This window comes from Delphinus delphis, chromosome 9, assembly GCF_949987515.2.
Source record: "Delphinus delphis chromosome 9, mDelDel1.2, whole genome shotgun sequence".
In the NCBI taxonomy this organism is placed as follows: Eukaryota; Metazoa; Chordata; class Mammalia; order Artiodactyla; family Delphinidae; genus Delphinus; species Delphinus delphis.
In genome coordinates, this window is record NC_082691.1 from 87,284,797 (window position 1) to 87,301,532 (window position 16,736).

A 16,736-nucleotide genomic window follows, 5' to 3' on the forward strand; every position below is an offset into this window, starting at 1 on the left:
GGCTGGTGCATGAGAAAGCACGTAAGACAGCTGAAGGCAGCCATGTGAGCAAGTTGGGGATGCTTGGCGACACTTTTACATGGGAACATGTGTGCTTTCATTTCAACATGTAGGGAAGGGCCAAGATGCAAGCTTTCACAAGTTTTCAAGCATTTTGCCAGGACTCGGTACATAGTATGAACAAATTGCTGCCTAAGATTATAATATTAAAAAGTACCAGTGTTACTCTATAAATGTTTCACGTACAGATACTGCCTATAAAACCCCTTTATCAAAATTTACTTTCAAAACTTAACCAGGCCTGGGACTTCCCTGGGCGAAGTGGTTAAGAATGCGCCTGCCAATGCAGGGGACACGGGTTCGATCTCTGGTCTGGGAAGATCCCACATACCGCGGAGCAACAAAGCCTGTGCGCCACAACTACTGAACCTGCTCTCTAGAGCCCGCGAGCCCCTGCACCACATCAAACAGTTGCCCCCGCTTGCCGCAACTAGAGGGAGCCCGTGAGCAGCGACAAAGACCCAACGCAGCCAAAGATAAATAAATAAAAATAAATCTATAAAAAACAATTATAAAAAAGAACTTAACCAGGCCTATCTACAAGACTCTAGGCCAACAAGGAGACGAGTATAATAGGCAAACATAATTTAATGGGGAGCGGGGGAGACTTATTCTTAAGAAAATAAATAAAATAAAGCGAGGTTTACTCCTGTATCTGTAGAGATCAAGCATACTGAATGAACAGCCCTGACTCAGAGATGAAGTTTTCAAATTCTAGTAAGAAAATATGATTATGGATAGGATTAGAAATCACAGGTTTCTTAAGACTATGATTAAATTGAAGAAACTTATTTTACCTGGGACAAATTACAGTTAAAAGTTGGGTATTCCCAATATTTCGGACATTTTTTTTCCTAATTAAAATTAGGAAATTAGGGTATTTTAAGATTAACATTTTAAAAATGTACTGATCTTAGGTGTTCACACTGTAGTAAAATTGTATATATACCTGGCTAACTATTACCCAGAAAAACAAATATTCTCAATACCTCAGAAAGTTCACATGTGTCCATTTTCAATTAAGTCCCCCTCTATCCCCATCAACTACTTTCTGATTTCTATCAATATAGACTAATTTTTCCTGTTTTTGAACTCCACAGAAATGGAATCACACAATGGGTACTGTTTTGTGTCTGGCTTCTTTTTGCTTAACATAATGTTTCTGAGATTCAGCCATGTTGTTGCATGAATAGTTTATTTTTTTAAAACTGCTAAACTCATCGATGACCATATGGGTAGTTTCTTTTTGACTACTATTAATAAACCTGATATGAACATGAGTACAAATCTTTCTGTGGATGTATATTTTCTTTGCTCTTGGGTAAATACCCAGATCTGGAATTCCTGGGTCATAGAATAAATGTATGCTTAAATTTATAAGACACCACCAAACTTCTTCCAAAGTGACTTTGCTCTTTTATACCCCCCAACAGCAAAGCAGGAGAATTCTGGTTTCTTCACATCCTTGCAAACAATTAGTATTGTCAGTCTTTTTGATTTTCATCATTCCAGTGGTTTTAATTTGCAATTCCCTGATAGCTAATGATGTTATTAGCACTTTTCATGTGCTAAGTGGCCATTCTTATATCTTCCTTTGAAGTGTCTGTTCAAGTCTTTTGCCCATTTTTTTTAAACATCTTTATTGGAGTATAATTGCTTTACAGTGTTGTGTTAGTTTCTGCTGTATAACAAAGTGAATCAGCTATATGCATATGTATATCCCCATATCCCCTCCCTCTTGCATCTCCCTCCCACCCACCCTATCCCACCCCTCTAGGCAGCCTCAAGCTGATCTCCCTGTGCCATGCAGCTGCTTCCCACTAGCTGCCCATTTTTTAAATTTTCTAAATGGTGTCTTAAGATGAGAGAACCTTTTAATCATGATAAGGTCCAAATTTATCAATTTTTGTATTTTGTTTGCTTACATCTTAAGAAAAATAAAAAGAGCCAGAAATAGGAATCCTTGATAGACTGACACCATGAGAGATGATGTGGAAATTATACATTCAAATGAGCAATGAGAAGACACATTCAAGTACGATTATCCTGAAAGTTTTGGTTTCAATTTTAGTACCATGGTTTTACCCCAGAAATAGTGGCAACCCTAAGTTAATTATCTGGTTGAGAGCAGGGAGGGTTGATAACATTTGGAATAGGCTTCCCAAACCACCGAGTGATGAAACAAGTAGGTATCACCATATGGCGGAGCCTATACAACTTCCCAGAGACTATCCTGAGAGCTATCACTTTTATGCATAGATAACTTCTTTGATATAATTTTTACCATACTTAAGGCTCTAGATGGTTAAACTCTGCAAATCTGACAGAAGGAAAGAATTAAAAATCTACATCCTACAAGTCTTCCTGGACATTTTAAGAAGTGGCAGGTCAGTCAGATGGTAATTAACTCTAATTGGCCCCCCTACAAGCTTCGATGCTTTCTATCTGTAGCTGAGTGGCACTCAAAAAGCAAAATAACTTTTTCTCATCTATGAAAACATCAAAGGAAAATTTTTAAAAATTATTTCCAACTGGATCCTTTAAAAAGTAAATGAGCTCTTGCTGGAATCAGCAAGAGGAAAAAACTTAGTAATCCCAGTTAGAAGTATCTTTGGGGAACTATGAGCTGTGTAGATAATTACTCAAATAAGCAAGGATCAATAAATTCTAAAATACCATGCACCCTAGAACTCAAAATGTTCTTGTTTTAAATATTATGATACAAAGAAAGAAACAAGCTATCATTTTGGCAGAAACTTCATTTATCTAACTAATAGTGTGCAATTAATATTTCATATAACCATGTAGGGTAATGCTGGATTCTTAATGGATCGTATTGATTAAGGAAGAAAGTTCAATGCTAATGTTCCTGTAGGGGAAAACAGAACGATTTGTTATCCCACGCAGAACAAATCATGAATTCAGGAGTTTATGGCCACTAACCTAAGGGCTGCAACAAGACTGATTTTGATAATTTACATGAAACACATAAATAGATTATATTAAAGGAAAGAATATGCCCAGAGCAACCCAAACAAACGCCAGCTGCCACCGCTGAGACAGGGAAGAGAATTCCAGGTCATGGATTTAAGGTAGGATGTGGCCAATCTGGCCTCAGTGGCTAGGTTCCTTCACATACTGTGTTGAAGTGATAAGGAAGTTTCCACTGTGACCCTCTTGACCTTGAGACCAACTGCACATGTTCATGCAACAGCAGCAGTTTGTGTTCTATTTTGCGGAACAGATAATACTGTCGTATGGCTTACATCCCTGTCCTGCCCTCTTAGTCCTATATTCCAATCAACTTTGCCATCCTGCCCTGCCCCCTTCTACAGACACCTCTGGACTGAGTGGAATCCTGCGAGCAACAGTCGACAGTCAACAGTCAACAGTCCATGCTGTTTTACAAGGTGGCTGCACCAGTCTGCATTCCCACCAGCAGAGAGAGAGAGTGTGTGTGAGTGGTGGTGGGGGGGGGGGGGGGAGTGTCCCTTTCTCCTCCGTACTCTCCAGAATTTGTTACTTGTGGACTTTTTGATGATGTCCATTCTGGCCGGCTTGGGCGGCTTTGATCTGCATTTCTCTTGATGGTTGGCAATGCTGAGCATCTTTTCACGTGCCTGTTGGCTGTCTTCTTCGGAGAGGGGTCTGTTTGGGTCTTCTGCCCATTTTTTGATTGGGTTGTTTTCTTGTTGTTGGGCTGTATGAGCTGTTTGTGTGTTTTAGAGATGGAGCCCTTGTTGGTCGCATCATTTTTGAGTGTTTTCTCCCAGTCCGAGGGTTGTCTTTTCATTTTGTTTGTGGTTTCCTTGGCTGTACAGGGGCTTGTGAGTTTGACTGGGTTCCATTTGTTTGTTTTTGCTTTTGTTTCTATTGCTTTGGGAGACTGACCTAGGAAAGTGTTGCTACGATTTATGTCGTAGGCTGTTCTGCCTGTGTTCTCTTCTAGGAGTGTTATGGTGTCATGTCTTAATATAAACAACAAACAACCCTACACTTCTAAATAGGTAATTATAACCAAGTATATGCAGAAATGATACAGGTGGAAACCTAACTCGCAAGTGGTGTTAATGTTTCTTGGCATTTACTTCTGTTACCTTAGAGAATAAGTATGTAGACTAAGGCTAGAGCTCCAACTTAAAGAAATAAGAAGAAACTAACTAACTAGACAGATCTGATTAGGAGGGCTCTAATTTTAAGGGGGGAAAGGCACTGATCGCCTAAGGTTTCCTTACAAATCTAACCAATTCTACACGCCCATGGTAAGAAATACTGTCAAACAGTGGTGTGTTCCAAAGCAGGTCTCACTTGCCTCGGAACTAATTTGTTGCTTTGGGGGGTGTGGGGGAAGAGAATGACACACACAGCTTCCTAGTTTGAGAGGCGGCAGGCTGCTCTCCACATATCCCCTGATGAAGTACAAAAGGGGCTGCCATACCACACATAACATAACTAAAAGGTCAGCTGGTGTCTTACAACTAAATAAAACTACTTAGGTCCATTTTTTAGATGAAGATCAATGACAACTTTTTTTTTTTTTTCTTCAACTTTTAAACCTTCTGAGCTTGAATGCCCTAAAGAGAATGGCAGTTAAAATTTACATTTTACAGATGGAAGAGACAAGTCAAAGGTGGAATAAATAACCTGCCTGAGGAACTGGGTGTTCTAAATAACTGAGCCTTTGTTTCAGCCAAATGGGTATTTGCTATTGGACAAACTCTAGTGGGTACATGAAATACTGTGGAAGTTGACATAGGTGAGTTGATGTTTAAAAAAAGAAACAACAAACAACCCTATACTGCTAACTAGGCAATTATAACCAAGTGTATGCAGAAGGAGCACAGGTATATTTACTTTTTCTAGAATTTAGCCTCTTCAATTGCTAAGCCTCTTACTGAATAATCAAGATGTTGCTTGGCTCTAAGGACCGTAGGGAATAAAATGTCACCACTGCAGCTGCTATATTTCCTGCTCACAGCCCTTCAAATTAAAAAAAGGGGGAAAAAGGCCCAATACAAATGCAGAATTTAATTAGTTAGTAAAAGCCCCAATCCTTGCTCGAAGCCCTGTTCTTCCTGTAATATCGCATTCTTTTCTTCTTATGTAAACTTTTCATTAGGGAGAAGACATCTTTATAATACAATAACTCGAGTTATACTGCAACTGCTGGTAACATAACTCCTGCATTAGAAAAGCCAGCATGTTCAAGTAATGTTGTTTTAATACAATTTGTGTTCAGCAGAAACCAAGTCAACTTGGTCACTGAGAATTTGATCAATGTGAATTAGTGTCTTACTGAGATAAACCATTTGATCATTTAGAAACTGATCAACGAGAATCAGAGATAAAACATTTATCATGTACATTTGGTATATCAGAGCCATTCACGCAGCACTAAAGTAGGTTATAAGCAGACATCGATAAGTGTTAGAGACAATGTGCAGGGAAACTGTCAGCTGCAGATACAAGTAAATATCTGAAAGTATATAATTTTAATCCTTTTGATAGGGCAAGTTACTCAATGAGGCAGCTGGAGTCACTGAAAAATTATAGGAGCTCAGCTTTGGAAAACCTGGAAAGAAGCACAGCAATGCTGAAACACTGCAAACTTTGGAAATAAGTTTTAATTAAAAGTTTAAGCAGAATGGTAAGTAACATAAATTTACTTGGCTAAACTTCTATAAGAGTTTTAAGACTATTAATCAGAGTAAACTTTGTACCTGCAGGACAATTAGTTCTATTAATCTAATATTTCCAAATTGAAGTCACATTGACATTCAAGCGCACTGGCTTATGCATCTAACAGAATTATAAATTTGCCAGTCAAAACCTTATTTAATTATTTTACAGCCAATTAAGCAGGATCTTTAAACACTGTTGCTTAAAACTGTCCATAATCCACATGTGTAATTACAGAGAACATGAGAAACACCTGCTGATACCACTGGCGTGTTATCCTGAGCTTCACTAACTCATTCGTAGTGTAGCTATTAAAATCACACACCCTAAAGAGAAACTAAACAGCACTGCCAGTCAAAGTGAAACCCTAATAAAACCAAGAACATTTTAAAGACAAAGAATTTTATACTGAAGCAAACCTTTGACTATATAGTGATATTTAAAAAAGCCATTTTATCTGTAAGAGTTTTGCATAGCATTCCACAGATGCTCTACAATCACCTAAACTCCTTCCACAGGGTAACTAATCTTTTAATACATTGCAAGGATAACCCAGGCTTCTTCCATGAGCCTAAATTTGTAAGTCAGGTTTCAACAACTTCGTTCAAGGATAAAAGTGAGGGGCTTCCCTGGTGGCGCAGTGGTTGAGAGTCTGTCTGCTGACGCAGGAGACACGGGTTCGTGCCCCAGTCCGGGAAGACCCCACATGCCGCGGAGCGGCTGGGCCCGTGAGCCATGGCCACTGAGCCTGCGCGTCCAGAGCCTGTGCTCCGCAGAGGGAGAGGCCACAACAGTGAGAGGCCCACGTACCGCAAAAAAAAAAAAAAAAAAAAAAAGTGAAAACCCCTCCTAACATCTGGCACACAAAGGAGCATTACCAGTATTCACATCCAATTGCACAGAACCATACTCCTTTACGAGTGCTTCATCTTTCAAAGATACTGAAGCCAAGTTGAAAAGTTATACCTCTAATAAAATCAGTCCAAAATATTTTTGAGAGATCTATGTCACTTCCCATATATATTTTTAGGGAAGGTAGAACTGCCCACTGAATTATCTAAAGGAAAACATGGGAGTGAAAGATCAATCGTCTTTGAAATGCTTTTGTTTGATATTACATTGTCTTCACAAGGTTTACACTGCCTTTTGCTTTACATTTGCTTGATGTTTGTTTTTATATTTTGAAAACAATTTGTGTGTACATAACACTATGGTAACATTTCCTTTATGTGGGTGTGGTATATTGACCCCAATCCACTGAGGCAATTGGATTCTGATGCTGACTAACAAACAGAGCCCCTGTGGCACTCTGTCCATACACCCCTTATTCTGTCTATACATCCTGACAGCTCTGACACACATCCCTTTTGGGGCCGTCCTGTCATGAGAGCTTTATATGCTGTCTCCTGGCTGGACTGTGAGCTCCCCAAGGGTAAGAACTCTCCCTAATGTTCTTTGGGGAAGTTTTAACATCATCTAGATTTCGTTTGGAACCAGATACAGAAATCTCCCCTATGGTGCATAGTTTCATAACATGAGTTGGACATGATAATAAAATAGTAATATCATAATAATAATACATAATAAAAAAAGTCTAATATTTATTGAGCATTTACTTTGTGCTAGACCTGTGCTAAGCGCTATCAATGTAACATTTAATATAACATTTCGCTTAATTACCTACAAGTTAGAATATAAGGATTAATACTGAACATAATTTTCAGTAGCTTAGTTATAACATGGTACTACCGCCATGTAACTAACTCAGAACTAACACCATAACTTGCTCTATTTAACAGCTAATAACAAAGGGTGATAAAGGTGATATGAAGTGCTTATAATGACTGTTACAGTTGAGCTGGGAAAAGAAAAGGTATATCTCTTGAATAAAAGCTAGATGTAAAAAATACATGTATCACTGGGTTTACCCAGTGATTTGGGTTTTATAGCCAAAATTTTAAAGCTATTTTGGGGAAAAAGTTATTGCAGGAAAATAAACAGCACACATTCTTGATCCCAAATTACTTAATTTCCATTGAAAAAAGAAATAGTAAGTTTTAATAATTTGATATTTATTAGGGATACAATTATCTCATCACAGTGGAACCAACTGTGGATTTTTAAAAAGCTTTGGTTTATTAAATCTGTCTTATTCTTGCCCTCCTCTGACGAGCTCTAAGCTCCACGCTGATAAGACCCCACCTATCTCCTTCATGGCTGTATATTCAGAATGCAGGGGAGGGCATGTTGCATAGAAGCACTATGAATGAATGATATGTTGATAAAATAGGGGGGAAAATTCCAATAAATCTAAAGTGTTTTACTGGTTTACCACCAAACTATAAAGTGAGGGACTGAAGTGTGAGTTAATATTTAAGCCTCCCTAAAATAATTCCATTAGCTATCCTGCAGGATGCCCCAATGTAACTGTTGTTCATCACATGTGGCCTCAAATGCTCGGAGCATTCTTTATTCTTTCTCTTTACAGTGATTTTATGTGACCACCCTATCAGGTGCATAATAGTGCCCTTGAAATTGCAATTTAAAAAGCTTCCATCTCCTGTAACCAAGATGTATCCAAATGAATCCTTCCATCACATAAAATTAACTAAATCCTCCTCAAAGTCCTTCAGAGTTTGCTGTCCAAGAGGAACTGCTGAGTTCAGCTCTGCCAGGCAATGGAAAGAATACAGTACTCTGCCTTGCAAAAGACTGAAGATGTCATGATTATATGAGGTGCTCAAGTTTCTAAGGAGAAACAAAATTCCGTTGAGGAATCTCTGTGTCTTCAAAGATGGTAAACATCTCTTACATCCAAAGCACTATCACTTCCTTGGTGTGACACTAATGAACTCAATGCAAATCAAAATACGATATTCTAGGAAGCTCAGGCTAGCAGGTAGTAGCTGAAAAAATTGATATAATGAAAGTCACTTTCTGAAAAACCTAGCTTTGAAATTCCTGGGTTTTTGTTTGCACTGGAGTTAGCCAAACTGCAAAGTCTGAGGGCAGAGTCCCCAAGACTGTCCTCACTTCTAGTATCATCTGCAAGTTCAAGGGGTTCCCAAACCACCCTAAGCTTTGATAATTCAATAAAAGGACTCACGGAACTCACTAAAGCTATTAAACTCAGAGTGATGGCTTATTATGGGAAATGATACAGAGAATCAGCCAAAAGGAAAAGAAACCAAAGTCTGAGGGGTTTCCAGATGCAATGTTCCCACTGTCCTCAGGATGCGTTTCCCTCCTGGTATCGCTGTGTAACAAATGCAGAGTAGTATCAACGAGAGACGCTCACCCAGACTTTAGTGTCCTGAGCTTCACTGGAGCCTCATCACACATTCTTGCCTGCCTGACTGCCCCGTGGCTGAATTCAGTGTTTGGCACCGGGCTGATACCACACGTCATAAGGGGCCCATCATAAATAATAAGACATTTCTTTCACTTGGGAAATTCCAAGGGTTTAGAGGTTTGTCCCAGGAGCTAGGTACAAGGGCCAGAGCTCACTTGGGGAAAGGCCAAACTGTTTACTACACCAGATTGGAGAAGGACCTAATAAAGAATAATACCTTCTAAAGATAAAAGAGAATGATGCTGCTGAGGCTCTGCTTAAAACTAAGTCCAAACTACAGGTCCATGCTGTCTTGCAGAAGGTAAGTCATGATGACTTTTACGTTTGTGCTACATGCAGCCTCCCATTCTGCAGTAGGCTAGCCCAGGCTGAATGATTTGGCAGCTGGGCATGGCTTCAGAAGAGAAACCAATTCTTTTCATCTAAAATCAGACTTCTCTCTCTATGAAATTCAGCTTCCACCAATTTTCCAATAAACTAAGCTTATATTTCTGTTTCTCCTTTATCCCTTCTATCCAAGTGTTATGGGCTGAACTGTGTCTCCCCCAAAATTCTTATGTTGAAGTCCTAATGCCTGGTACTTCAGAAAACAAATTTGGACAGAGGATTTTTAAAGAGGTAAGTAAGTTAAAATGAAGTCATCAGGATGGGACCTAATCCAATGTGATTTATATGAGAAGGAGATTAGGACACAGATGCAGAGAGGAAGGCCATGTAAAGACAGCCATCTGCAAGCAAAGGAGAAAGGCCCCCGGAGAAACCAACCCTGCTTCCACCTTGATCCTGAACTTCCAGCCTCCAGAATTGTGAGAAAACAAACTTCTGTTGTTTAAGCCAGTCAGTCTGTGGCAGCCCTAGCAAACCAGTACACCAATTCATCACTAATTCATGTCTAATCTCTCGGTGACTTTTGCATCCATCCCCTCCTTTTCTCTTTCACTTATAGAGATATCTCATCTGGTATCTCTGGCTTTTTTTTCCCCCCCGCACACCTCCAATCAAACCTCACATCAACTATCAGACTAATTCCTAAAGGGCAACAGAAATTGGGGTACTCACCTGGTTAAACACCTTCCAATGCCTTCTGGCTAAATGAAGACCAACTTCTTAGCCCAGCAGCTAATGAATGACCCTACCAACCTTTCCAGCTGTATCTCGCACCAGTCTCTGTGAATCAAACCACTGCTCTTAACTAGTTTGTCACCCAACTACTGAAGATGTTTTCGTTTTGAATACCTTTCCTTCCTCATTATTCAATACTCCTCTTCAAGCCTCAACTAAAATACCATCTTCTTTATAATGACTTCATAGATCATTCTAGTTAGAATTGATCTCCTTTAACTTAAATTTTAGTTATTTGTATAGTTATCATCTTACAAGGAAGAAAGACCCAGGGTGCCAAGTCAAAGGTTCTCAAGGTACAGAGACCAAAGGTTTAAAAAACATTGCTTTAACATTAATGGGAAGGATAAAAACCTAACTTTGAGAATACATATGTAGAGTGCCTTTTAAAATCAAGTCTATCCAATACCATATCTAAATTCTAAAGATAGCATATTAACCTTTAAGAGTGAGATTTATGGCTCATTTTTAGAAGGCCTTTCCCAACTGCCCCTAAAGACATAATTCACTAAGGAAGACTAAAGGTTTTTGTCTATTTAAAGATACCTCAAACCATCTTTTTAAAAAGTCTTTTTTTAAATCAACATTAAAATAACACCAATATCCATTACCACACAAACTGCACTATAGCAGAAAGTAACAACATTCTGCCTTAGGGTTTAATCATTTTATCAAATGTTTATAAACATGCCAAGGAAGGAGGTCAGAGCCCAATGCACTCTTTCAACTAAACCTGTCACAGCACCTTTCTGTGCTTCACTAATTTGCACAAGTGCGACTAACAGAGGTTACACAACAGAACTATTTATACACTCAGGAAAATTCTGAATGATGTTTTCTGACCTAATGTGAGCACTGGAAGCAAAGGGAAAGTACAGGGCTATGGGTCACAGACACTTTGATCCATCAATTACAGAACATTCATTTAAACATTCCAAGGATTAACACAGGTAGCAATTTAACATCACCCTCATAATCAAGGGCAAGGTAAAGTCTGTGATTTAAATGCTGTCAAGGTACATGTGAAGAAATGAAAAAAGCTTAAATGGGAGAAAGGCAGATACCCGTTGGACATGCCCACCATTTTATGATACACAAGTGAATGATTTCTGTGTTTCTATTAATAGAGATAGAAATTTAACATCACCTTTATAATCAATGGTATCCTATCTTATATAATATTCCAAATGAAAATTCTATCACCATTGCTTTCAATTTCCCCTGAGTTCATAAAATTGAGTTGCAACACAGTCACCAAATGCCCATTCCTTGCATTTGAATTCCACTAGAGCAACATGGATCCAAACACATTTCCAAGTATTCCAGAGGGCTAACATATCAAAGAGCAATAAAGGTGTATTTTCATCTTGTCAAGAGGGTAAATAATGATAATACTATTAAAAACTTACTTGAACTTTGCTTCCACCTCCTCAGCAGCTTTCTGGTATTGCTCAGTGGTGACTTTGTAGAACTCTGAGCTCTGCGGATAAAGATCGATAGCAGAGTTTTCAGTATCCAAGAGGACAAAATGTGTGCAAGACCTATGATTTCAAAAAAATACATAAAATCTTGTGTCGGCCACTCAAGCAGTAGGAGAAAGATTTCTTGCATGGTAGCATGAATACTTACAAAAATACATGTAAAGCTACCCATTTAATAACAGTATAGTTGTCGGTATACAGGCTGTAATTAAAGAGTAAATGTTCACATTTGTAATTCATCATTATTTGATCCTTCTGAGAAAATTCCTAACACATTTTTGAAAGATTATTTTGATCTCCCTTATTTGGAATCCACCACTGCAAGATCAAAAGACACTTTGATTGAATATGATATTCACACACTATACCTGCCTATTATTCCAGTGTTCCACCTAGGATATGAAAGGATCATTTCTTTTTACACAGTACATTTATCCTCAAGATGGATTCTTTATGGAGCAGAGTTTGTTCTATCATCTCCATATGACCACAGAGCATCAACATTTATAACAAATTAATCAGTAAGAACAGGGGTGCAGATTTAGGTAATTTTTATTAAAAAATGTTTCAATATTACATGAATGAACACATAAGCAACATAAATCAAGTTGTAAGAGCAAAGTAATGCCTTTCCTCGGGCAGCAAAATTAAAAATGATCCATTCTGGCTAGCTACTGTGAAACCTGTCTTACTGCAGAGGGTGGCCTAAATGACCCTATGAGTCTTCAGACTCCATGAAATACCCTGCAAAATGCATCACAGTGCAAAGGAACAAAATGCAGTAGACCCCAAAATGCAGTCTACTGTGCCCCTTCATTCCCTAATCACTCAGGTTTCACATGCATGACTTAGGGTAGTTTATTTTTTAATAAATCATTGTTGGTTGGTAAGAAAATGAAAATGAAATCCTCTTCACACCAGTGACCCCTTTGCATTTAACAATCTGGGTTGCCCAATGACAGTCACATCCAGGTTTGTTGGATGTAGATAAAATCAATAGGTATGTGATTAGACAGCAGACTCAGGATGGCTGGAGCAATGGACAGGTCACCATTTGAGATGATGAATGGCTTTCTATCAACCTAGAGTCCCCTACGATGCTAACATTTACTATAATCTTATTTGGGCTGCGATTTATCTTTCTTGCACCTGATCAATAAAGATGAACAGAACAGTTGTAAGGATCGATTGTAATTTTTTATCATTTTCAAACACAAAGGTGTATTTCTGACATGAAGACAATATTTACGTGTACTGCTTCTGCATTTTTTAGATTGCAACGTGAGTGATGAACTGCACCAGTCCATATGCCGAGAAGTTTTAATTCATTGGTAGGTCTCGAGCTATCAAAAAGCCATTTGTCTCCTCCGATATTTTAACTTTAGGTTGTGTCACTCCTTCGTATCAGTTCCACTTATGAGGTTTTTCTTTCCTTTAAAATACACACCAGTCATGACACGCTCTTTTGCAATGTTTGGTTTCAGCTTTTCTTCGAACGCTTCTAACAAAGAGGGCAACAAAAAGGCAGTTATAATGGACCACTAACAATGATGAGAAACTCCACACATTACTATGATGAACTGTCAAACAGGCATTATGTTACTGAATCATCTATTAAAATGCCAGCAAAACAAAATATTTTTGCTCATTTTAAACACTGAAACTGTAACGTCTGGGACCAGACTGAAAGATCTGGTCTCTGGTTCTGTTCAGTGACCCTGAGCAAACAAACCTCCCCCAGCTTCAGTTCCAGTGTTCCTAATCTGTAAAATATGGGTGATACTAGCCCTGCTTATCTCTGCCAAAACTGTTGTAGAAATCAAATAAGATAGGCAAGAGAGCTAAGAAACCTGCTCAGTGTTTTTGCAGGGTAAGATTAACATCCAAATAAAAGAATTTTGGAAGAAAAGAACTAATTTGGGCAATTCCATTCTGGGTACAAATTCAAAATTATCAATATAGAATGATACACAAAAGCAAGACTTCTGCCATAATATAGAGAGCTCCCTTCTGCTCTGTAATGCTAAATGTAGATTAAATTGCTAACTTTGTCAAACTTTCTCCTTCAATGTTAAACACACCAAAAGGAAACCCTGTACCTGTGATGCCTGCAAACCTAGAATATAATTTCTTAAAGTTTTAGGCTTATTTATGCTCCATATTTCTAGCTCAGTGACCAGTTTTCTGACACTGCATAAATGTAACAAAGAAAAGTCCCCAAGAGGCAACACCATATAACTAAGAAAATAAACACAAATATGCCCAACATCTATATGTAGACAGTGTTTAATTCATTAAGTATTTACTTATTCATTCAACAAAATTAAATCCTTATTATCCCAATAAGTCCATCTTGGAGAACTAGATCCTCAAAAAGCTTTCCATCTGCTACAGGAGAAAAGAAAAATAATTATAATAAAAGGTCACAGCGCTTCTCTGGTGGCGCAGTGGTTGAGAATCTGCCTGCTAATGCAGGGGACACGGGTTTGAGCCCTGGTCTGGGAAGATCCCACATGCCACGGAGCAACTAGGCCCGTGAGCCACGACTACTGAGCCTGCGCGTCTGGAGCCTGTGCTCCGCAACAAGAGAGGCCACGATAGTAAGAGGCCTGCGCACTGTGATGAAGAGTGGCCCCCGCTTGCCACAACTAGAGAAAGCCCTCGCACAGAAACGAAGACCCAACACAGCCCAAGAATAAATAAATAAACAAATGTGGGGTTTAAAAAAAAAAAAAGTTAAATAAATAAAAGGTCACAAATATTAAGCTAAAAGTGGTACACAATGTTAATGGAGTTCAGAAAAAGTAGAGATCTCTTTTGACCTGAGAAAATACTTTAAAAAATGAACAACTATGCAAAAAACAAAACAAAACCCCAAACCAAAAACATTCCCAATACGTCTGCCAGCAGGAGAAAGGATAAATATATATTGGGTATTCATAAAATGGATACCTATCTATATATAGTGATGAAAAAGAATGAATCAGACATACAGGTGGGGCAAAAAAAGAAAGTTGTAGATATGATACAGTACAATGCAATTTATGTTACTTTGGATGAAAAAGGGCAAATAATGAAACAGGATCAGTAAAGAGCAAATTCTATGGATTATCTCTAAGTGGTGGCAGTTATGTGTGGGTGGTAAAAGAGGATGAGAGGGGCAGAGTGCCATAAAGGAAGGGAACAGGGGGACTTCACTGCACTGTCACATTTTCAAAAATAAGGTGTGGTACCTATCCAGTTGTTACACTGGTCGTAAATACTTTGTGATACATACAAAAATTGTGTTACTCCCCCTCACTCCCCAAAGGTGCTAACAACAACAAATGCTTTAGTAGAACTAGAACATAAAAGTACGTGTGGGGAATACATGCTGAAGAGGAGGTTAGCTGAGTGGAGATAGATTCTTAAATGCTAAGCTATTGCAGAGTGTTTACACATTACTAAACAAAAGTACCTTTTCCTCAACTTTGTCTTTTGTAATCATTTTAGACTTACAGAAAGGGGGCAAAAATAGAAGAAGGATCCTGTATATACTTCACTCAGCTTCCCTTCATGCCAACACCTTAGATGATCATAGTACAATTATCAAAACTAATAAACTAACAATGTCACAATACTAGAGACTAGCAGCAACTAAATTACAGACTTTATTTGTATTTTTCCAAATTTCCTTCTTTTTCTAGTCCAGGATCTAGTCCCGGGCCCTGTGTGGCATTCAGTTCTCATGGCTTTCTTGTCTCCTCTCGTCTGTGACAGCACCTCAGTCTTGCCTTGTCTTTTATGACCTCAACACTCCCGAAGAACACTGGTCAGATGTTTCGTAGAATGATGTGCAATTTGGGCCTGTTAGATGTTTTCTCATAATTAGACTAACACTATTGTGGTTATAGGGAAGGATACCACAGAAGTGACGTGCCCTCCACACACTGCATCCCGGGCTACATTACATTACATCAATAGATCGTTTTACTGGTGCTGTTGATCTTGACCACTTGATTAAAGTGGTGCCTAAGGGTTTCTCCATAGCAAAGTTACTATTTTTCCTGTTGTAATCAATATTTTACAGGAGATTCTTTGAGATTATGCAAATACACTGTTTCACCTTAAACTTTTGCCATCAGGTTTTTTGCATCCATTGTTTGCAGCAAGGATTTCTGTGGTGTTCTAAGGATGCATTAATTTTTATTTATTTTATTTATTTTTTATTGTTTTTTTTTTTTTTTTTGCGGTATGTGGGCCTCTCTCACTGTTGTGGCCTCTCCCGTTGTGGAGCACAGGCTCCCGACGCGCAGGATCAGTAGCCATGGCTCACGGGCCCAGCCACTCTGAGGCATGTGGGATCCTCCCGGACCGGAGCACGAACCCGTGTCCCCTGCATCGGCAGGCGGACTCTCAACCACTGAGCCACCAGGGAAGCCCCATTAATTTTTAAATGACATTATTGCATATTTAGACCTTACTGATATAATGACAATCTTCATTGACTCTCTTGCTCAATAATGAAAACAGTAGCCTCAGAGGAAAAGCCTTCAAACACAAAAATCTTCAAAGAGTGGGTAGCTATTCTTAGAAAAGTGTAAATTCCCTACAGCCTGATTAAGAAATATGGAAAAGGAGGTAAACATGGAGCTATAGAAGGGCAGACCTGAGTCAGGCAAAGCACGCGCGCCTCCCCTATTCACGGTCAATAACTGAGAGAGCCTAGGTTTGCACTGTGGGAACCTCCCTCCAGCTACACAGGTCAAGCTTTATCACCGTAAAGACCTAACTGTCCACTGTCGGGAGGAAGAGGCAGACGGGCTATTGCAAGGATTGGGAAAAAGGGGGAAGGAGTGAGTGGTTTCAGATGCCCCTTCAGGGGCTGCCTGAGCTCCAGATCCAGGTTTTCAGGAAGTTGCCCCAACTCCTGCCCTTCTATTTTGTGAGCCCTTGGTAAAAGGAATGGGGACCATCCACTTCAGAACCATCTGCAGAGCTTGTGAAACTGCAGACTCCTGGGCCACACCCTGAACCTCTGAGGATGAGGCCCAGAAGCTGCA

The 16,736-nt window shown here is 39.1% G+C and overlaps 1 protein-coding gene across 2 annotated transcripts in view; it reads right to left on the reverse strand.

The window, feature by feature from the left end:
• CHCHD3 (coiled-coil-helix-coiled-coil-helix domain containing 3) overlaps window positions 1-16,736 on the reverse strand; it is a 287,919-nt gene that overhangs the window by 48,231 nt on the left and 222,952 nt on the right. For both annotated transcript variants that reach the window (XM_060020914.1, XM_060020915.1), the window contains one exon: window positions 11,623-11,693. In XM_060020914.1, coding sequence (XP_059876897.1) covers window positions 11,623-11,693 — 71 coding nt within the window. The remainder of the gene's footprint in view (window positions 1-11,622; window positions 11,694-16,736) is intronic.